The 19,859-nt window shown below is 42.0% G+C and overlaps 1 protein-coding gene across 4 annotated transcripts in view; it reads left to right on the top strand.

The window, feature by feature from the left end:
• LOC115124488 (highly divergent homeobox-like) overlaps positions 1-19,859 on the top strand; it is a 79,465-nt gene that overhangs the window by 45,699 nt on the left and 13,907 nt on the right. For all 4 annotated transcript variants that reach the window (XM_065018258.1, XM_065018256.1, XM_065018260.1 and 1 more), the window contains 2 exons: positions 259-457; positions 550-629. In XM_065018258.1, coding sequence (XP_064874330.1) covers positions 259-457; positions 550-629 — 279 coding nt within the window. The remainder of the gene's footprint in view (positions 1-258; positions 458-549; positions 630-19,859) is intronic.

The raw sequence follows: 19,859 nt of genomic DNA, 5'->3' as shown, positions 1-19,859 counted from the left end.
CCGCTGGGAATGTGATGAATATAATAAAAGCTGAAATAAATCATTCTCTCTAGTATTATTCTGACATTTCACATTCTTTAAATAAAGTGGTGATGTAACTGACCTAAGACAGGGAATTTTTACTAATTAAATGTCAGGAATTGTGAGAAACTGACTTTAAATGTATTTGGCTGTGTATGTAAACTTCCCACTTCAACTGTAAATATTTTTTGCATCTGAGCTCCTAGAGTGTGTGGCTGTCCTTCATTTTTTAAACAGACGTGGATCGGGAACCGGAGGAGGAAGTACCGTCTGATGGGCATCGAGATCCCGTCCCCTAAATGTGGGCCGGCCGTGTTCCTGACATCACAGGAAGGGGAGGAGTCTCCCTCTGCGCTGAGTTCCGATGGGGAGGGGCTTGGAACACCAGAGTTGGGAGACAACCTAAACGATGGAGCGTCCTTCTGTCTGTCCGAGGGTGAGACACACACACACACACACACACACACACACACACACACACAACCACCCCCAGTAGCAGTGTCCAGTGTAACAGTGTTGTTGTTTTAGATGGGACCAGTGATTCGTACCAGAGAGAAGAAGAGAATGGAGTAGAGGACAGCAGCAGCGCTCCCATGGCTCACGACGTGGTACTGCAGTATACACTAGTACACTACACTGTTATTACACTGGAGGGACACTGCTATGACACTAGAGACACGAGAGAGACCCTGTTATGACACTAGAGACACGAGAGACCCTGTTATGATACTAGAGACACTAGAGACCCTGTTATGATACTAGAGACACTAGAGACCCTGTTATGATACTAGAGACCCTGTTATGATACTAGAGACACTAGAGACCCTGTTATGACACTAGAGATCCTGTTATGACACTAGAGACCCTGTTATGATACTAGAGACCCTGTTATGATACTAGAGACCCTGTTATGATACTAGAGACCCTGTTATGATACTAGAGACACTAGAGACCCTGTTATGGCACTAGAGACCCTGTTATGATACTAGAGACCCTGTTATGACACTAGAGATCCTGTTATGACACTAGAGACCCTGTTATGATACTAGAGACCCTGTTATGATACTAGAGACCCTGTTATGATACTAGAGACCCTGTTATGATACTAGAAACCCTGTTATGATACTAGAGACACTAGAGACCCTGTTATGACACTAGAGACCCTGTTATGATACTAGAGACACTAGAGACCCTGTTATGACACTAGAGACCCTGTTATGATACTAGAGACCCTGTTATGATACTAAAGACCCTGTTATGATACTAGAGACACTGTTATGATACTAGAGACCCTGTTATGATACTAGAGACACTAGAGACCATGTTATGGCACTAGAGACCCTGTTATGATACTAGAGATACTGTTATGACACTAGAGACCCTGTTATGATACTAGAGACCCTGTTATGATACTAGAGACCCTGTTATGATACTAGAAACCCTGTTATGATACTAGAGACACTAGAGACCCTGTTATGACACTAGAGATCCTGTTATGATACTAGAGACACTAGAGACCCTGTTATGATACTAGAGACACTAGAGACCCTGTTATGACACTAGAGACCCTGTTATGATACTAGAGACACTAGAGATCCTGTTATGATACTAGAGACCCTGTTATGATACTAGAGACACTAGAGACCCTGTTATGACACTAGAGACCCTGTTATGATACTAGAGACCCTGTTATGACACTAGAGACCCTGTTATGATACTAGAGACACTAGAGACCCTGTTATGATACTAGAGACCCTGTTATGATACTAGAGACCCTGTTATGATACTAGAGACCCTGTTATGACACTAGAGACCCTGTTATGACACTAGAGACCCTGTTATGATACTAGAGACCCTGTTATGACACTAGAGACCCTGTTATGATACTAGAGACCCTGTTATGACACTAGAGACACTAGAGACCCTGTTATGATACTAGAGACACTAGAGACCCTGTTATGATACTAGAGACACTGTTATGACACTAGAGACCCTGTTATGACACTAGAGACCCTGTTATGATACTAAAGACCCTGTTATGATACTAGAGACCCTGTTATGATACTAGAGACCCTGTTATGACACTAGAGACCCTGTTATGGCACTAGAGACCCTGTTATGATACTAGAGACCCTGTTATGACACTAGAGATCCTGTTATGACACTAGAGACCCTGTTATGATACTAGAGACCCTGTTATGATACTAGAGACCCTGTTATGATACTAGAGACCCTGTTATGATACTAGAAACCCTGTTATGATACTAGAGACACTAGAGACCCTGTTATGACACTAGAGACCCTGTTATGATACTAGAGACACTAGAGACCCTGTTATGATACTAGAGACACTAGAGACCCTGTTATGACACTAGAGACCCTGTTATGATACTAGAGACACTAGAGACGCTGTTATGATACTAAAGACCCTGTTATGACACTAGAGACCCTGTTATGACACTAGAGACCCTGTTACGATACTAGAGACACTAGAGACCCTGTTATGACACTAGAGACCCTGTTATGATACTAGAGACACTAGAGACCCTGTTATGATACTAGAGACCCTGTTATGATACTAGAGACCCTGTTATGATACTAGAGACCCTGTTATGACACTAGAGACCCTGTTATGATACTAGAGACCCTGTTATGACACTAGAGACACTAGAGACCCTGTTATGATACTAGAGACACTAGAGACCCTGTTATGATACTAGAGACACTGTTATGACACTAGAGACCCTGTTATGACACTAGAGACCCTGTTATGATACTAAAGACCCTGTTATGATACTAGAGACCCTGTTATGATACTAGAGACCCTGTTATGACACTAGAGACCCTGTTATGATACTAGAGACACTAGAGACCCTGTTATGATACTAGAGACCCTGTTATGATACTAGAGACACTAGAGACCCTGTTATGACACTAGAGACCCTGTGATACTAGAGACACTAGAGACCCTGTTATGATACTAGAGACACTAGAGACCCTGTTATGATAGAGACACTAGAGACCCTGTTATGATACTAGAGACCCTGTTATGACACTAGAGACCCTGTTATGATACTAGAGACACTAGAGACCCTGTTATGATACTAGAGACCCTGTTATGATACTAGAGACACTATAGACCCTGTTATGACACTAGAGACCCTGTTATGATACTAGAGACACTAGAGACCCTGTTATGATACTAGAGACACTAGAGACCCTGTTATGATACTAGAGACACTAGAGACCCTGTTATGACACTAGAGACCCTGTTATGATACTAGAGACACTAGAGACCCTGTTATGACACTAGAGACCCTGTTATGACACTAGAGACCCTGTTATGATACTAGAGACCCTGTTATGACACTAGAGACCCTGTTATGATACTAGAGACCCTGTTATGATACTAGAGACACTAGAGACCCTGTTATGACACTAGAGACCCTGTTATGACACTAGAGACCCTGTTATGACACTAGAGACCCTGTTATGACACTAGAGACACTAGAGACCCTGTTATGATACTAGAGACACTAGAGACCCTGTTATGATACTAGAGACACTGTTATGACACTAGAGACCCTGTTATGACACTAGAGACCCTGTTATGATACTAAAGACCCTGTTATGATACTAGAGACCCTGTTATGATACTAGAGACCCTGTTATGACACTAGAGACCCTGTTATGATACTAGAGACACTAGAGACCCTGTTATGATACTAGAGACCCTGTTATGATACTAGAGACACTAGAGACCCTGTTATGACACTAGAGACCCTGTTATGATACTAGAGACATTAGAGACCCTGTTATGATACTAGAGACACTAGAGACCCTGTTATGATACTTGAGACACTAGAGACCCTGTTATGACACTAGAGACACTAGAGACCCTGTTATGATACTAGAGACACTGTTATGACACTAGAGACCCTGTTATGACACTAGAGACCCTGTTATGATACTAAAGACCCTGTTATGATACTAGAGACCCTGTTATGATACTAGAGACCCTGTTATGACACTAGAGACCCTGTTATGATACTAGAGACACTAGAGACCCTGTTATGATACTAGAGACCCTGTTATGATACTAGAGACACTAGAGACCCTGTTATGACACTAGAGACCCTGTTATGATACTAGAGACACTAGAGACCCTGTTATGATACTAGAGACACTAGATACCCTGTTATGACACTAGAGACACTAGAGACCCTGTTATGATACTAGAGACCCTGTTATGACACTAGAGACCCTGTTATGATACTAGAGACACTAGAGACCCTGTTATGATACTAGAGACCCTGTTATGATACTAGAGACACTATAGACCCTGTTATGACACTAGAGACCCTGTTATGATACTAGAGACACTAGAGACCCTGTTATGATACTAGAGACACTAGAGACCCTGTTATGATACTAGAGACACTAGAGACCCTGTTATGACACTAGAGACCCTGTCATGATACTAGAGACACTAGAGACCCTGTTATGACACTAGAAACCCTGTTATGACACTAGAGACCCTGTTATGATACTAGAGACCCTGTTATGACACTAGATACCCTGTTATGATACTAGAGACCCTGTTATGATACTAGAGACACTAGAGACCCTGTTATGACACTAGAGACCCTGTTATGACACTAGAGACCCTGTTATGACACTAGAGACACTAGAGACCCTGTTATGATACTAGAGACACTAGAGACCCTGTTATGATACTAGAGACACTGTTATGACACTAGAGACCCTGTTATGACACTAGAGACCCTGTTATGATACTAAAGACCCTGTTATGATACTAGAGACCCTGTTATGATACTAGAGACCCTGTTATGACACTAGAGACCCTGTTATGATACTAGAGACACTAGAGACCCTGTTATGATACTAGAGACCCTGTTATGATACTAGAGACACTAGAGACCCTGTTATGACACTAGAGACCCTGTTATGATACTAGAGACATTAGAGACCCTGTTATGATACTAGAGACACTAGAGACCCTGTTATGATACTTGAGACACTAGAGACCCTGTTATGACACTAGAGACACTAGAGACCCTGTTATGATACTAGAGACACTAGAGACCCTGTTATGATACTAGAGACACTAGAGACCCTGTTATGACACTAGAGACCCTGTTATGATACTAGAGACACTAGAGACCCTGTTATGATACTAGAGACACTAGAGACCCTGTTATGATACTAGATACACTAGAGACCCTGTTATGACACTAGAGACCCTGTTATGATACTAGAGACCCTGTTATGACACTAGAGACACTAGAGACCCTGTTATGATACTAGAGACACTAGAGACCCTGTTATGATACTAGAGACACTGTTATGACACTAGAGACCCTGTTATGACACTAGAGACCCTGTTATGATACTAAAGACCCTGTTATGATACTAGAGACCCTGTTATGATACTAGAGACATTAGAGACCCTGTTATGATACTAGAGACACTAGAGACCCTGTTATGATACTTGAGACACTAGAGACCCTGTTATGACACTAGAGACACTAGAGACCCTGTTATGATACTAGAGACACTAGAGACCCTGTTATGATACTAGAGACACTAGAGACCCTGTTATGACACTAGAGACCCTGTTATGATACTAGAGACACTAGAGACCCTGTTATGATACTAGAGACACTAGAGACCCTGTTATGATACTAGATACACTAGAGACCCTGTTATGACACTAGAGACCCTGTTATGATACTAGAGACCCTGTTATGACACTAGAGACACTAGAGACCCTGTTATGATACTAGAGACACTAGAGACCCTGTTATGATACTAGAGACACTGTTATGACACTAGAGACCCTGTTATGACACTAGAGACCCTGTTATGATACTAAAGACCCTGTTATGATACTAGAGACCCTGTTATGATACTAGAGACCCTGTTATGACACTAGAGACCCTGTTATGATACTAGAGACACTAGAGACCCTGTTATGATACTAGAGACCCTGTTATGATACTAGAGACACTAGAGACCCTGTTATGACACTAGAGACCCTGTTATGATACTAGAGACACTAGAGACCCTGTTATGATACTAGAGACACTAGAGACCCTGTTATGACACTAGAGACACTAGAGACCCTGTTATGATACTAGAGACCCTGTTATGACACTAGAGACCCTGTTATGATACTAGAGACACTAGAGACCCTGTTATGATACTAGAGACCCTGTTATGATACTAGAGACACTATAGACCCTGTTATGACACTAGAGACCCTGTTATGATACTAGAGACACTAGAGACCCTGTTATGATACTAGAGACACTAGAGACCCTGTTATGATACTAGAGACACTAGAGACCCTGTTATGACACTAGAGACCCTGTCATGATACTAGAGACACTAGAGACCCTGTTATGACACTAGAGACCCTGTTATGACACTAGAGACCCTGTTATGATACTAGAGACCCTGTTATGACACTAGAGACCCTGTTATGATACTAGAGACCCTGTTATGATACTAGAGACACTAGAGACCCTGTTATGACACTAGAGACCTGTTATGACACTAGAGACCCTGTTATGACACTAGAGACCCTGTTATGACACTAGAGACACTAGAGACCCTGTTATGATACTAGAGACACTAGAGACCCTGTTATGATACTAGAGACACTGTTATGACACTAGAGACCCTGTTATGACACTAGAGACCCTGTTATGATACTAAAGACCCTGTTATGATACTAGAGACCCTGTTATGATACTAGAGACCCTGTTATGACACTAGAGACCCTGTTATGATACTAGAGACACTAGAGACCCTGTAATGATACTAGAGACCCTGTTATGATACTAGAGACACTAGAGACCCTGTTATGACACTAGAGACCCTGTTATGATACTAGAGACATTAGAGACCCTGTTATGATACTAGAGACACTAGAGACCCTGTTATGATACTTGAGACACTAGAGACCCTGTTATGACACTAGAGACACTAGAGACCCTGTTATGATACTAGAGACACTGTTATGACACTAGAGACCCTGTTATGACACTAGAGACCCTGTTATGATACTAAAGACCCTGTTATGATACTAGAGACCCTGTTATGATACTAGAGACCCTGTTATGACACTAGAGACCCTGTTATGATACTAGAGACACTAGAGACCCTGTTATGATACTAGAGACCCTGTTATGATACTAGAGACACTAGAGACCCTGTTATGACACTAGAGACCCTGTTATGATACTAGAGACACTAGAGACCCTGTTATGATACTAGAGACACTAGATACCCTGTTATGACACTAGAGACACTAGAGACCCTGTTATGATACTAGAGACCCTGTTATGACACTAGAGACCCTGTTATGATACTAGAGACACTAGAGACCCTGTTATGATACTAGAGACCCTGTTATGATACTAGAGACACTATAGACCCTGTTATGACACTAGAGACCCTGTTATGATACTAGAGACACTAGAGACCCTGTTATGATACTAGAGACACTAGAGACCCTGTTATGATACTAGAGACACTAGAGACCCTGTTATGACACTAGAGACCCTGTTATGATACTAGAGACACTAGAGACCCTGTTATGACACTAGACCCTGTTATGACACTAGAGACCCTGTTATGATACTAGAGACCCTGTTATGACACTAGATACCCTGTTATGATACTAGAGACCCTGTTATGAAACTAGAGACACTAGAGACCCTGTTATGACACTAGAGACCCTGTTATGACACTAGAGACCCTGTTATGACACTAGAGACACTAGAGACCCTGTTATGATACTAGAGACACTAGAGACCCTGTTATGATACTAGAGACACTGTTATGACACTAGAGACCCTGTTATGACACTAGAGACCCTGTTATGATACTAAAGACCCTGTTATGATACTAGAGACCCTGTTATGATACTAGAGACCCTGTTATGACACTAGAGACCCTGTTATGATACTAGAGACACTAGAGACCCTGTTATGATACTAGAGACCCTGTTATGATACTAGAGACACTAGAGACCCTGTTATGACACTAGAGACCCTGTTATGATACTAGAGACATTAGAGACCCTGTTATGATACTAGAGACACTAGAGACCCTGTTATGATACTAGAGACACTAGAGACCCTGTTATGATACTAGAGACTAGATGACACTAGAGACCCTGTTATGATACTAGAGACACTAGAGACCCTGTTATGATACTAGAGACACTAGAGACCCTGTTATGACACTAGAGACCCTGTTATGATACTAGAGACACTAGAGACCCTGTTATGACACTAGAGACCCTGTTATGATACTAGAGACACTAGAGACCCTGTTATGACACTAGAGACCCTGTTATGATACTAGAGACACTAGAGACCCTGTTATGACACTAGAGACCCTGTTATGACACTAGAGACCCTGTTATGATACTAGAGACCCTGTTATGATACTAGAGACACTAGAGACCCTGTTATGACACTAGAGACCCTGTTATGATACTAGAGACCCTGTTATGACACTAGAGACACTAGAGCCCCTGTTATGATAATAGAGACACTAGAGACCCTGTTATGATACTAGAGACACTAGAGACGCTGTTATGATACTAAAGACCCTGTTATGACACTAGAGACCCTGTTATGACACTAGAGACCCTGTTACGATACTAGAGACACTAGAGACCCTGTTATGACACTAGAGACCCTGTTATGATACTAGAGACCCTGTTATGACACTAGAGACCCTGTTATGACACTAGAGACCCTGTTATGATACTAGAGACCCTGTTATGACACTAGAGACCCTGTTATGATACTAGAGACCCTGTTATGACACTAGAGACACTAGAGACCCTGTTATGATACTAGAGACACTAGAGACCCTGTTATGATACTAGAGACACTAGAGACCCTGTTATGATACTAGAGACACTGTTATGACACTAGAGACCCTGTTATGACACTAGAGACCCTGTTATGATACTAAAGACCCTGTTATGATACTAGAGACCCTGTTATGATACTAGAGACCCTGTTATGACACTAGAGACCCTGTTATGATACTAGAGACACTAGAGACCCTGTCATGATACTAGAGACCCTGTTATGATACTAGAGACACTAGAGACCCTGTTATGACACTAGAGACCCTGTTATGATACTAGAGACACTAGAGACCCTGTTATGATACTAGAGACACTAGAGACCCTGTTATGATACTAGAGACACTAGAGACCCTGTTATGATACTAGAGACACTAGAGACCCTGTTATGACACTAGAGACCCTGTTATGATACTAGAGACCCTGTTATGACACTAGAGACCCTGTTATGATACTAGAGACACTAGAGACCCTGTTATGATACTAGAGACCCTGTTATGATACTAGAGACCCTGTTATGATACTAGAGACACTAGAGACCCTGTTATGATACTAGAGACACTAGAGACCCTGTTATGATACTAGAGACACTAGAGACCCTGTTATGACACTAGAGACCCTGTCATGATACTAGAGACACTAGAGACCCTGTTATGACACTAGAGACCCTGTTATGACACTAGAGACCCTGTTATGATACTAGAGAACCTGTTATGACACTAGAGACCCTGTTATGATACTAGAGACCCTGTTATGATACTAGAGACACTAGAGACCCTGTTATGACACTAGAGACCCTGTTATGACACTAGAGACCCTGTTATGACACTAGAGACCCTGTTATGACACTAGAGACACTAGAGACCCTGTTATGATACTAGAGACACTAGAGACCCTGTTATGATACTAGAGACACTGTTATGACACTAGAGACCCTGTTATGACACTAGAGACCCTGTTATGATACTAAAGACCCTGTTATGATACTAGAGACCCTGTTATGATACTAGAGACCCTGTTATGACACTAGAGACCCTGTTATGATACTAGAGACACTAGAGACCCTGTTATGATACTAGAGACCCTGTTATGATACTAGAGACACTAGAGACCCTGTTATGACACTAGAGACCCTGTTATGATACTAGAGACACTAGAGACCCTGTTACTAGAGACACTAGAGACCCTGTTATGATACTAGAGACACTAGAGACCCTGTTATGATACTAGAGACCCTGTTATGATACTAGAGACACTAGAGACCCTGTTATGATACTAGAGACCCTGTTATGATACTAGAGACACTAGAGACCCTGTTATGACACTAGAGACCCTGTTATGACACTAGAGACCCTGTTATGACACTGTTAGACACTAGAGACCCTGTTATGATACTAGAGACACTAGAGACCCTGTTATGATACTAGAGACACTAGAGACCCTGTTATGACACTAGAGACCCTGTTATGATACTAAAGACCCTGTTATGATACTAGAGACCCTGTTATGATACTAGAGACCCTGTTATGACACTAGAGACCCTGTTATGATACTAGAGACACTAGAGACCCTGTTATGATACTAGAGACCCTGTTATGATACTAGAGACACTAGAGACCCTGTTATGACACTAGAGACCCTGTTATGATACTAGAGACACTAGAGACCCTGTTATGATACTAGAGACACTAGAGACCCTGTTATGATACTAGATACACTAGAGACCCTGTTATGACACTAGAGACACTAGAGACCCTGTTATGATACTAGAGACCCTGTTATGACACTAGAGACCCTGTTATGATACTAGAGACCCTGTTATGATACTAGAGACACTAGAGACCCTGTTATGACACTAGAGACCCTGTTATGACACTAGAGACCCTGTTATGACACTAGAGACACTAGAGACCCTGTTATGATACTAGAGACACTAGAGACCCTGTTATGATACTAGAGACACTGTTATGACACTAGAGACCCTGTTATGACACTAGAGACCCTGTTATGATACTAAAGACCCTGTTATGATACTAGAGACCCTGTTATGATACTAGAGACCCTGTTATGACACTAGAGACCCTGTTATGATACTAGAGACACTAGAGACCCTGTTATGATACTAGAGACCCTGTTATGATACTAGAGACACTAGAGACCCTGTTATGACACTAGAGACCCTGTTATGATACTAGAGACACTAGAGACCCTGTTATGATACTAGAGACACTAGAGACCCTGTTATGATACTAGAGACACTAGAGACCCTGTTATGACACTAGAGACACTAGAGACCCTGTTATGATACTAGAGACCCTGTTATGACACTAGAGACCCTGTTATGATACTAGAGACCCTGTTATGATACTAGAGACACTAGAGACCCTGTTATGACACTAGAGACCCTGTTATGACACTAGAGACCCTGTTATGATACTAGAGACACTAGAGACCCTGTTATGACACTAGAGACCCTGTTATGATACTAGAGACACTAGAGACCCTGTTATGACACTAGAGACCCTGTTATGACACTAGAGACCCTGTTATGACACTAGAGACCCTGTTATGACACTAGAGACCCTGTTATGATACTAGAGACCCTGTTATGATACTAGAGACCTTGTTACGATACTAGAGACACTAGAGACCCTGTTATGACACTAGAGACCTTGTTATGATACTAGAGACACTAGAGACCCTGTTATGACACTAGAGACCCTGTTATGACACTAGAGACCCTTTTATGACACTAGAGACCCTGTTATGATACTAGAGACCCTGTTATGATACTAGAGACCCTGTTATGACACTAGAGAGCCTGTTATGATACTAGAGACCCTGTTATGATACTAGAGACCCTGTTATGACACTAGAGACCCTGTTATGACACTAGAGACCCTGTTATGACACTAGAGACACTAGAGACCCTGTTATGATACTAGAGACCCTGTTATGATACTAGAGACCCTGTTATGATACTAGAGACCCTGTTATGACACTAGAGACCCTGTTATGATACTAGAGACACTAGAGACCCTGTTATGATACTAGAGACCCTTTTATGATACTAGAGACACTAGAGACCCTGTTATGATACTAGAGACACTAGAGACCCTGTTATGACACTAGAGACCCTGTTATGATACTAGAGACCCTGTTATGACACTAGAGACACTAGAGACCCTGTTATGATACTAGAGACACTAGAGACCCTGTTATGATACTAGAGACACTAGAGACCCTGTTATGACACTAGAGACCCTGTTATGACACTAGAGACCCTGTTATGATACTAGAGACACTAGAGACCCTGTTATGACACTAGAGAGACCCTGTTATGATACTAGAGACACTAGAGACCCTGTTATGATACTAGAGAACCTGTTATGATACTAGAGACCCTGTTATGATACTAGAGACACTAGAGACCCTGTTATGATACTAGAGACACTAGAGACCCTGTTATGACACTAGAGACCCTGTTATGACACTAGAGACACTAGAGACCCTGTTATGATACTAGAGACCCTGTTATGACACTAGAGACACTAGAGACCCTGTTATGATACTAGAGACACTAGAGACCCTGTTATGATACTAGAGACACTAGAGACCCTGTTATGATACTAGAGACCCTGTTATGACACTAGAGACCCTGTTATGATACTAGAGACACTAGAGACCCTGTTATGATACTAGAGACCCTGTTATGATACTAGAGACACTAGAGACCCTGTTATGACACTAGAGACCCTGTTATGATACTAGAGACACTAGAGACCCTGTTATGATACTAGAGACACTAGAGACCCTGTTATGATACTAGAGACACTAGAGACCCTGTTATGATACTAGAGACCCTGTTATGATACTAGAGACACTAGAGACCCTGTTATGATACTAGAGACCCTGTTATGATACTAGAGACACTAGAGACCCTGTTATGACACTAGAGACCCTGTTATGACACTAGAGACCCTGTTATGACACTAGAGACACTAGAGACCCTGTTATGATACTAGAGACACTAGAGACCCTGTTATGATACTAGAGACACTGTTATGACACTAGAGACCCTGTTATGACACTAGAGACCCTGTTATGATACTAAAGACCCTGTTATGATACTAGAGACCCTGTTATGATACTAGAGACCCTGTTATGACACTAGAGACCCTGTTATGATACTAGAGACACTAGAGACCCTGTTATGATACTAGAGACCCTGTTATGATACTAGAGACACTAGAGACCCTGTTATGACACTAGAGACCCTGTTATGACACTAGAGACCCTGTTATGATACTAGAGACCCTGTTATGATACTAGAGACCTTGTTATGATACTAGAGACACTAGAGACCCTGTTATGACACTAGAGACCTTGTTATGATACTAGAGACACTAGAGACCCTGTTATGACACTAGAGACCCTGTTATGACACTAGAGACCCTTTTATGACACTAGAGACCCTGTTATGATACTAGAGACCCTGTTATGATACTAGAGACCCTGTTATGACACTAGAGACCCTGTTATGATACTAGAGACCCTGTTATGATACTAGAGACCCTGTTATGACACTAGAGACCCTGTTATGACACTAGAGACCCTGTTATGACACTAGAGACCCTGTTATGATACTAGAGACCCTGTTATGATACTAGAGACCCTGTTATGATACTAGAGACCCTGTTATGACACTAGAGACCCTGTTATGATACTAGAGACACTAGAGACCCTGTTATGATACTAGAGACCCTTTTATGATACTAGAGACACTAGAGACCCTGTTATGATACTAGAGACACTAGAGACCCTGTTATGACACTAGAGACCCTGTTATGATACTAGAGACCCTGTTATGACACTAGAGACACTAGAGACCCTGTTATGATACTAGAGACACTAGAGACCCTGTTATGATACTAGAGACACTAGAGACCCTGTTATGACACTAGAGACCCTGTTATGACACTAGAGACCCTGTTATGATACTAGAGACACTAGAGACCCTGTTATGACACTAGAGAGAGACCCTGTTATGATACTAGAGACACTAGAGACCCTGTTATGATACTAGAGAACCTGTTATGATACTAGAGACCCTGTTATGATACTAGAGACACTAGAGACCCTGTTATGATACTAGAGACACTAGAGACCCTGTTATGACACTAGAGACCCTGTTATGACACTAGAGACACTAGAGACCCTGTTATGATACTAGAGACCCTGTTATGACACTAGAGACACTAGAGACCCTGTTATGATACTAGAGACACTAGAGACCCTGTTATGATACTAGAGACACTAGAGACCCTGTTATGATACTAGAGACCCTGTTATGACACTAGAGACCCTGTTATGATACTAGAGACACTAGAGACCCTGTTATGATACTAGAGACCCTGTTATGATACTAGAGACACTAGAGACCCTGTTATGACACTAGAGACCCTGTTATGATACTAGAGACACTAGAGACCCTGTTATGATACTAGAGACACTAGAGACCCTGTTATGATACTAGAGACACTAGAGACCCTGTTATGATACTAGAGACCCTGTTATGATACTAGAGACACTAGAGACCCTGTTATGATACTAGAGACCCTGTTATGATACTAGAGACACTAGAGACCCTGTTATGACACTAGAGACCCTGTTATGACACTAGAGACCCTGTTATGACACTAGAGACACTAGAGACCCTGTTATGATACTAGAGACACTAGAGACCCTGTTATGATACTAGAGACACTGTTATGACACTAGAGACCCTGTTATGACACTAGAGACCCTGTTATGATACTAAAGACCCTGTTATGATACTAGAGACCCTGTTATGATACTAGAGACCCTGTTATGACACTAGAGACCCTGTTATGATACTAGAGACACTAGAGACCCTGTTATGATACTAGAGACCCTGTTATGATACTAGAGACACTAGAGACCCTGTTATGACACTAGAGACCCTGTTATGATACTAGAGACACTAGAGACCCTGTTATGATACTAGAGACACTAGAGACCCTGTTATGATACTAGAGACACTAGAGACCCTGTTATGACACTAGAGACCCTGTTATGACACTAGAGACCCTTTTATGACACTAGAGACCCTGTTATGATACTAGAGACCCTGTTATGATACTAGAGACCCTGTTATGACACTAGAGAGCCTGTTATGATACTAGAGACCCTGTTATGATACTAGAGACCCTGTTATGACACTAGAGACCCTGTTATGACACTAGAGACCCTGTTATGACACTAGAGACACTAGAGACCCTGTTATGATACTAGAGACCCTGTTATGATACTAGAGACCCTGTTATGATACTAGAGACCCTGTTATGACACTAGAGACCCTGTTATGATACTAGAGACACTAGAGACCCTGTTATGATACTAGAGACCCTGTTATGATACTAGAGACACTAGAGACCCTGTTATGATACTAGAGACACTAGAGACCCTGTTATGACACTAGAGACCCTGTTATGATACTAGAGACCCTGTTATGACACTAGAGACACTAGAGACCCTGTTATGATACTAGAGACACTAGAGACCCTGTTATGATACTAGAGACACTAGAGACCCTGTTATGACACTAGAGACCCTGTTATGACACTAGAGACCCTGTTATGATACTAGAGACACTAGAGACCCTGTTATGATACTAGAGACCCTGTTATGATACTACTAGAGACCCTGTTATGATACTAGAGACCCTGTTATGATACTAGAGACCCTGTTATGATACTAGAGACACTAGAGACCCTGTTATGATACTAGAGACACTAGAGACCCTGTTATGACACTAGAGACCCTGTTATGACACTAGAGACACTAGAGACCCTGTTATGATACTAGAGACCCTGTTATGACACTAGAGACCCTGTTATGATACTAGAGACACTAGAGACCCTGTTACTAGAGACACTAGAGACCCTGTTATGATACTAGAGACCCTGTTATGACACTAGAGACCCTGTTATGATACTAGAGACACTAGAGACACTAGAGACCCTGTTATGATACTAGAGACACTAGAGACCCTGTTATGACACTAGAGACCCTGTTATGATACTAGAGACACTAGAGACCCTGTTATGATACTAGAGACACTAGAGACCCTGTTATGATACTAGAGACACTAGAGACCCTGTTATGATACTAGAGACCCTGTTATGATACTAGAGACACTAGAGACCCTGTTATGATACTAGAGACCCTGTTATGATACTAGAGACACTAGAGACCCTGTTATGACACTAGAGACCCTGTTATGACACTAGAGACCCTGTTATACTAGAGACACTAGAGACCCTGTTATGATACTAGAGACACTAGAGACCCTGTTATGATACTAGAGACACTGTTATGACACTAGAGACCCTGTTATGACACTAGAGACCCTGTTATGATACTAGAGACCCTGTTATGATACTAGAGACCCTGTTATGATACTAGAGACCTAGAGACCCTGTTATGACACTAGAGACCCTGTTATGATACTAGAGACACTAGAGACCCTGTTATGATACTAGAGACCCTGTTATGATACTAGAGACACTAGAGACCCTGTTATGACACTAGAGACCCTGTTATGATACTAGAGACACTAGAGACCCTGTTATGATACTAGAGACACTAGAGACCCTGTTATGATACTAGAGACACTAGAGACCCTGTTATGACACTAGAGACACTAGAAACCCTGTTATGATACTAGAGACCCTGTTATGACACTAGAGACCCTGTTATGATACTAGAGACCCTGTTATGATACTAGAGACCCTGTTATGATACTAGAGACACTAGAGACCCTGTTATGACACTAGAGACCCTGTTATGACACTAGAGACCCTGTTATGTTAGAGACACTAGAGACCCTGTTATGACACTAGAGACCCTGTTATGATACTAGAGACACTAGAGACCCTGTTATGATACTAGAGACACTAGAGACCCTGTTATGACACTAGAGACCCTGTTATGATACTAGAGACACTAGAGACCCTGTTATGACACTAGAGACCCTGTTATGACACTAGAGACCCTGTTATGACACTAGAGACCCTGTTATGACACTAGAGACCCTGTTATGATACTAGAGACCCTGTTATGATACTAGAGACCTTGTTATGATACTAGAGACACTAGAGACCCTGTTATGACACTAGAGACCCTGTTATGATACTAGAGACACTAGAGACCCTGTTATTACTGACACTAGAGACCCTGTTATGACACTAGAGACCCTGTTATGACACTAGAGACCCTGTTATGATACTAGAGACCCTGTTATGACACTAGAGACCCTGTTATGACACTAGAGACCCTGTTATGATACTAGAGACCCTGTTATGATACTAGAGACCCTGTTATGATACTAGAGACCCTGTTATGATACTAGAGACCCTGTTATGACACTAGAGACCCTGTTATGATACTAGAGACACTAGAGACCCTGTTATGATACTAGAGACCCTGTTATGATACTAGAGACCCTGTTATGACACTAGAGACCCTGTTATGATACTAGAGACACTAGAGACCCTGTTATGATACTAGAGACCCTGTTATGATACTAGAGACACTAGATGACCCTGTTATGATACTAGAGACACTAGAGACCCTGTTATGACACTAGAGACCCTGTTATGACACTAGAGACCCTGTTATGATACTAGAGACACTAGAGACCCTGTTATGATACTAGAGACACTAGAGACCCTGTTATGATACTAGAGAGACCCTGTTATGACACTAGAGACCCTGTTATGACACTAGAGACCCTGTTATGATACTAGAGACACTAGAGACCCTGTTATGACACTAGAGAGACCCTGTTATGATACTAGAGACACTAGAGACCCTGTTATGATACTAGAGACACTAGAGACCCTGTTATGATACTAGAGAACCTGTTATGATACTAGAGACACTAGAGACCCTGTTATGATACTAGAGACACTAGAGACCCTGTTATGACACTAGAGACCCTGTTATGACACTAGAGACACTAGAGACCCTGTTATGATACTAGAGACCCTGTTATGACACTAGAGACACTAGAGACCCTGTTATGATACTAGAGACACTAGAGACCCTGTTATGATACTAGAGACACTAGAGACCCTGTTATGATACTAGAGACCCTGTTATGACACTAGAGACCCTGTTATGATACTAGAGACCCTGTTATGACACTAGAGACCCTGTTATGATACTAGAGACCCTGTTACGATACTAGAGACACTAGAGACCCTGTTATGACACTAGAGACCCTGTTATGATACTAGAGACACTAGAGACCCTGTTACGATACTAGAGACACTAGAGACCCTGTTATGATACTAGAGACACTAGAGACCCTGTTATGATACTAGAGACACTAGAGACCCTGTTATGATACTAGAGACACTAGAGACCCTGTTACGATACTAGAGACACTAGAGACCATGTTATGATACTAGAGACACTAGAGACCCTGTTATGACACTAGAGACACTAGAGACCCTGTTATGATACTAGAGACACTAGAGACCCTGTTATGATACTAGAGACACTAGAGACCCTGTTATGACACTAGAGACCCTGTTATGACACTAGAGACCCTGTTATGACACTAGAGACCATGTTATGATACTAGAGACACTAGAGACCCTGTTATGATACTAGAGACACTAGAGACCCTGTTACGATACTAGAGACACTAGAGACCCTGTTATGACACTAGAGACCCTGTTATGATACTAGAGACACTAGAGACCCTGTTATGATACTAGAGACACTAGAGACCCTGTTATGACACTAGAGACCCTGTTATGACACTAGAGACCTTGTTATGATACTAGAGACACTAGAGACCCTGTTATGATACTAGAGACCCTGTTATGACACTAGAGACCCTGTTATGACACTAGAGACCTTGTTATGATACTAGAGACACTAGAGACCCTGTTATGACACTAGAGACCCTGTTATGACACTAGAGACCTTGTTATTATACTAGAGACCCTGTTATGACACTAGAGACCCTGTTATGACACTAGAGACCCTGTTATGATACTAGAGACCCTGTTATGATACTAGAGACCCTGTTATGATACTAGAGACACTGTTATGATACTAGAGATCCTGTTATGACACTAGAGACCCTGTTATGATACTAGAGACACTAGAGACCCTGTTATGATACTAGAGACCCTGTTATGATACTAGAGACCCTGTTATGATACTAGAGACCCTGTTATGACACTAGAGACCCTGTTATGATACTAGAGACCCTGTTATGATACTAGAGACCCTGTTATGATACTAGAGACACTGTTATGACACTAGAGACCCTGTTATGACACTAGAGACCCTGTTATGACACTAGAGACCCTGTTATGATACTAGAGACACTGTTATGATACTAGAGATCCTGTTATGACACTAGAGACCCTGTTATGATACTAGAGACCCTGTTATGACACTAGAGACCCTGTTATGACACTAGAGACCCTGTTATGATACTAGAGACACTAGAGACCCTGTTATGACACTAGAGACCCTGTTATGATACTAGAGACACTAGAGACCCTGTTATGATACTAGAGACACTAGAGACCCTGTTATGATACTAGAGAACCTGTTATGATACTAGAGACACTAGAGACCCTGTTATGATACTAGAGACACTAGAGACCCTGTTATGACACTAGAGACCCTGTTATGACACTAGAGACACTAGAGACCCTGTTATGATACTAGAGACCCTGTTATGACACTAGAGACACTAGAGACCCTGTTATGATACTAGAGACACTAGAGACCCTGTTATGATACTAGAGACACTAGAGACCCTGTTATGATACTAGAGACCCTGTTATGACACTAGAGACCCTGTTATGATACT

Source organism: Oncorhynchus nerka, linkage group LG5, assembly GCF_034236695.1.
Source record: "Oncorhynchus nerka isolate Pitt River linkage group LG5, Oner_Uvic_2.0, whole genome shotgun sequence".
In the NCBI taxonomy this organism is placed as follows: domain Eukaryota; kingdom Metazoa; phylum Chordata; class Actinopteri; order Salmoniformes; family Salmonidae; genus Oncorhynchus; species Oncorhynchus nerka.
Note: the sequence above shows the minus strand (reverse complement) of the source record. Positions and strands in the feature narration are given on the sequence as shown.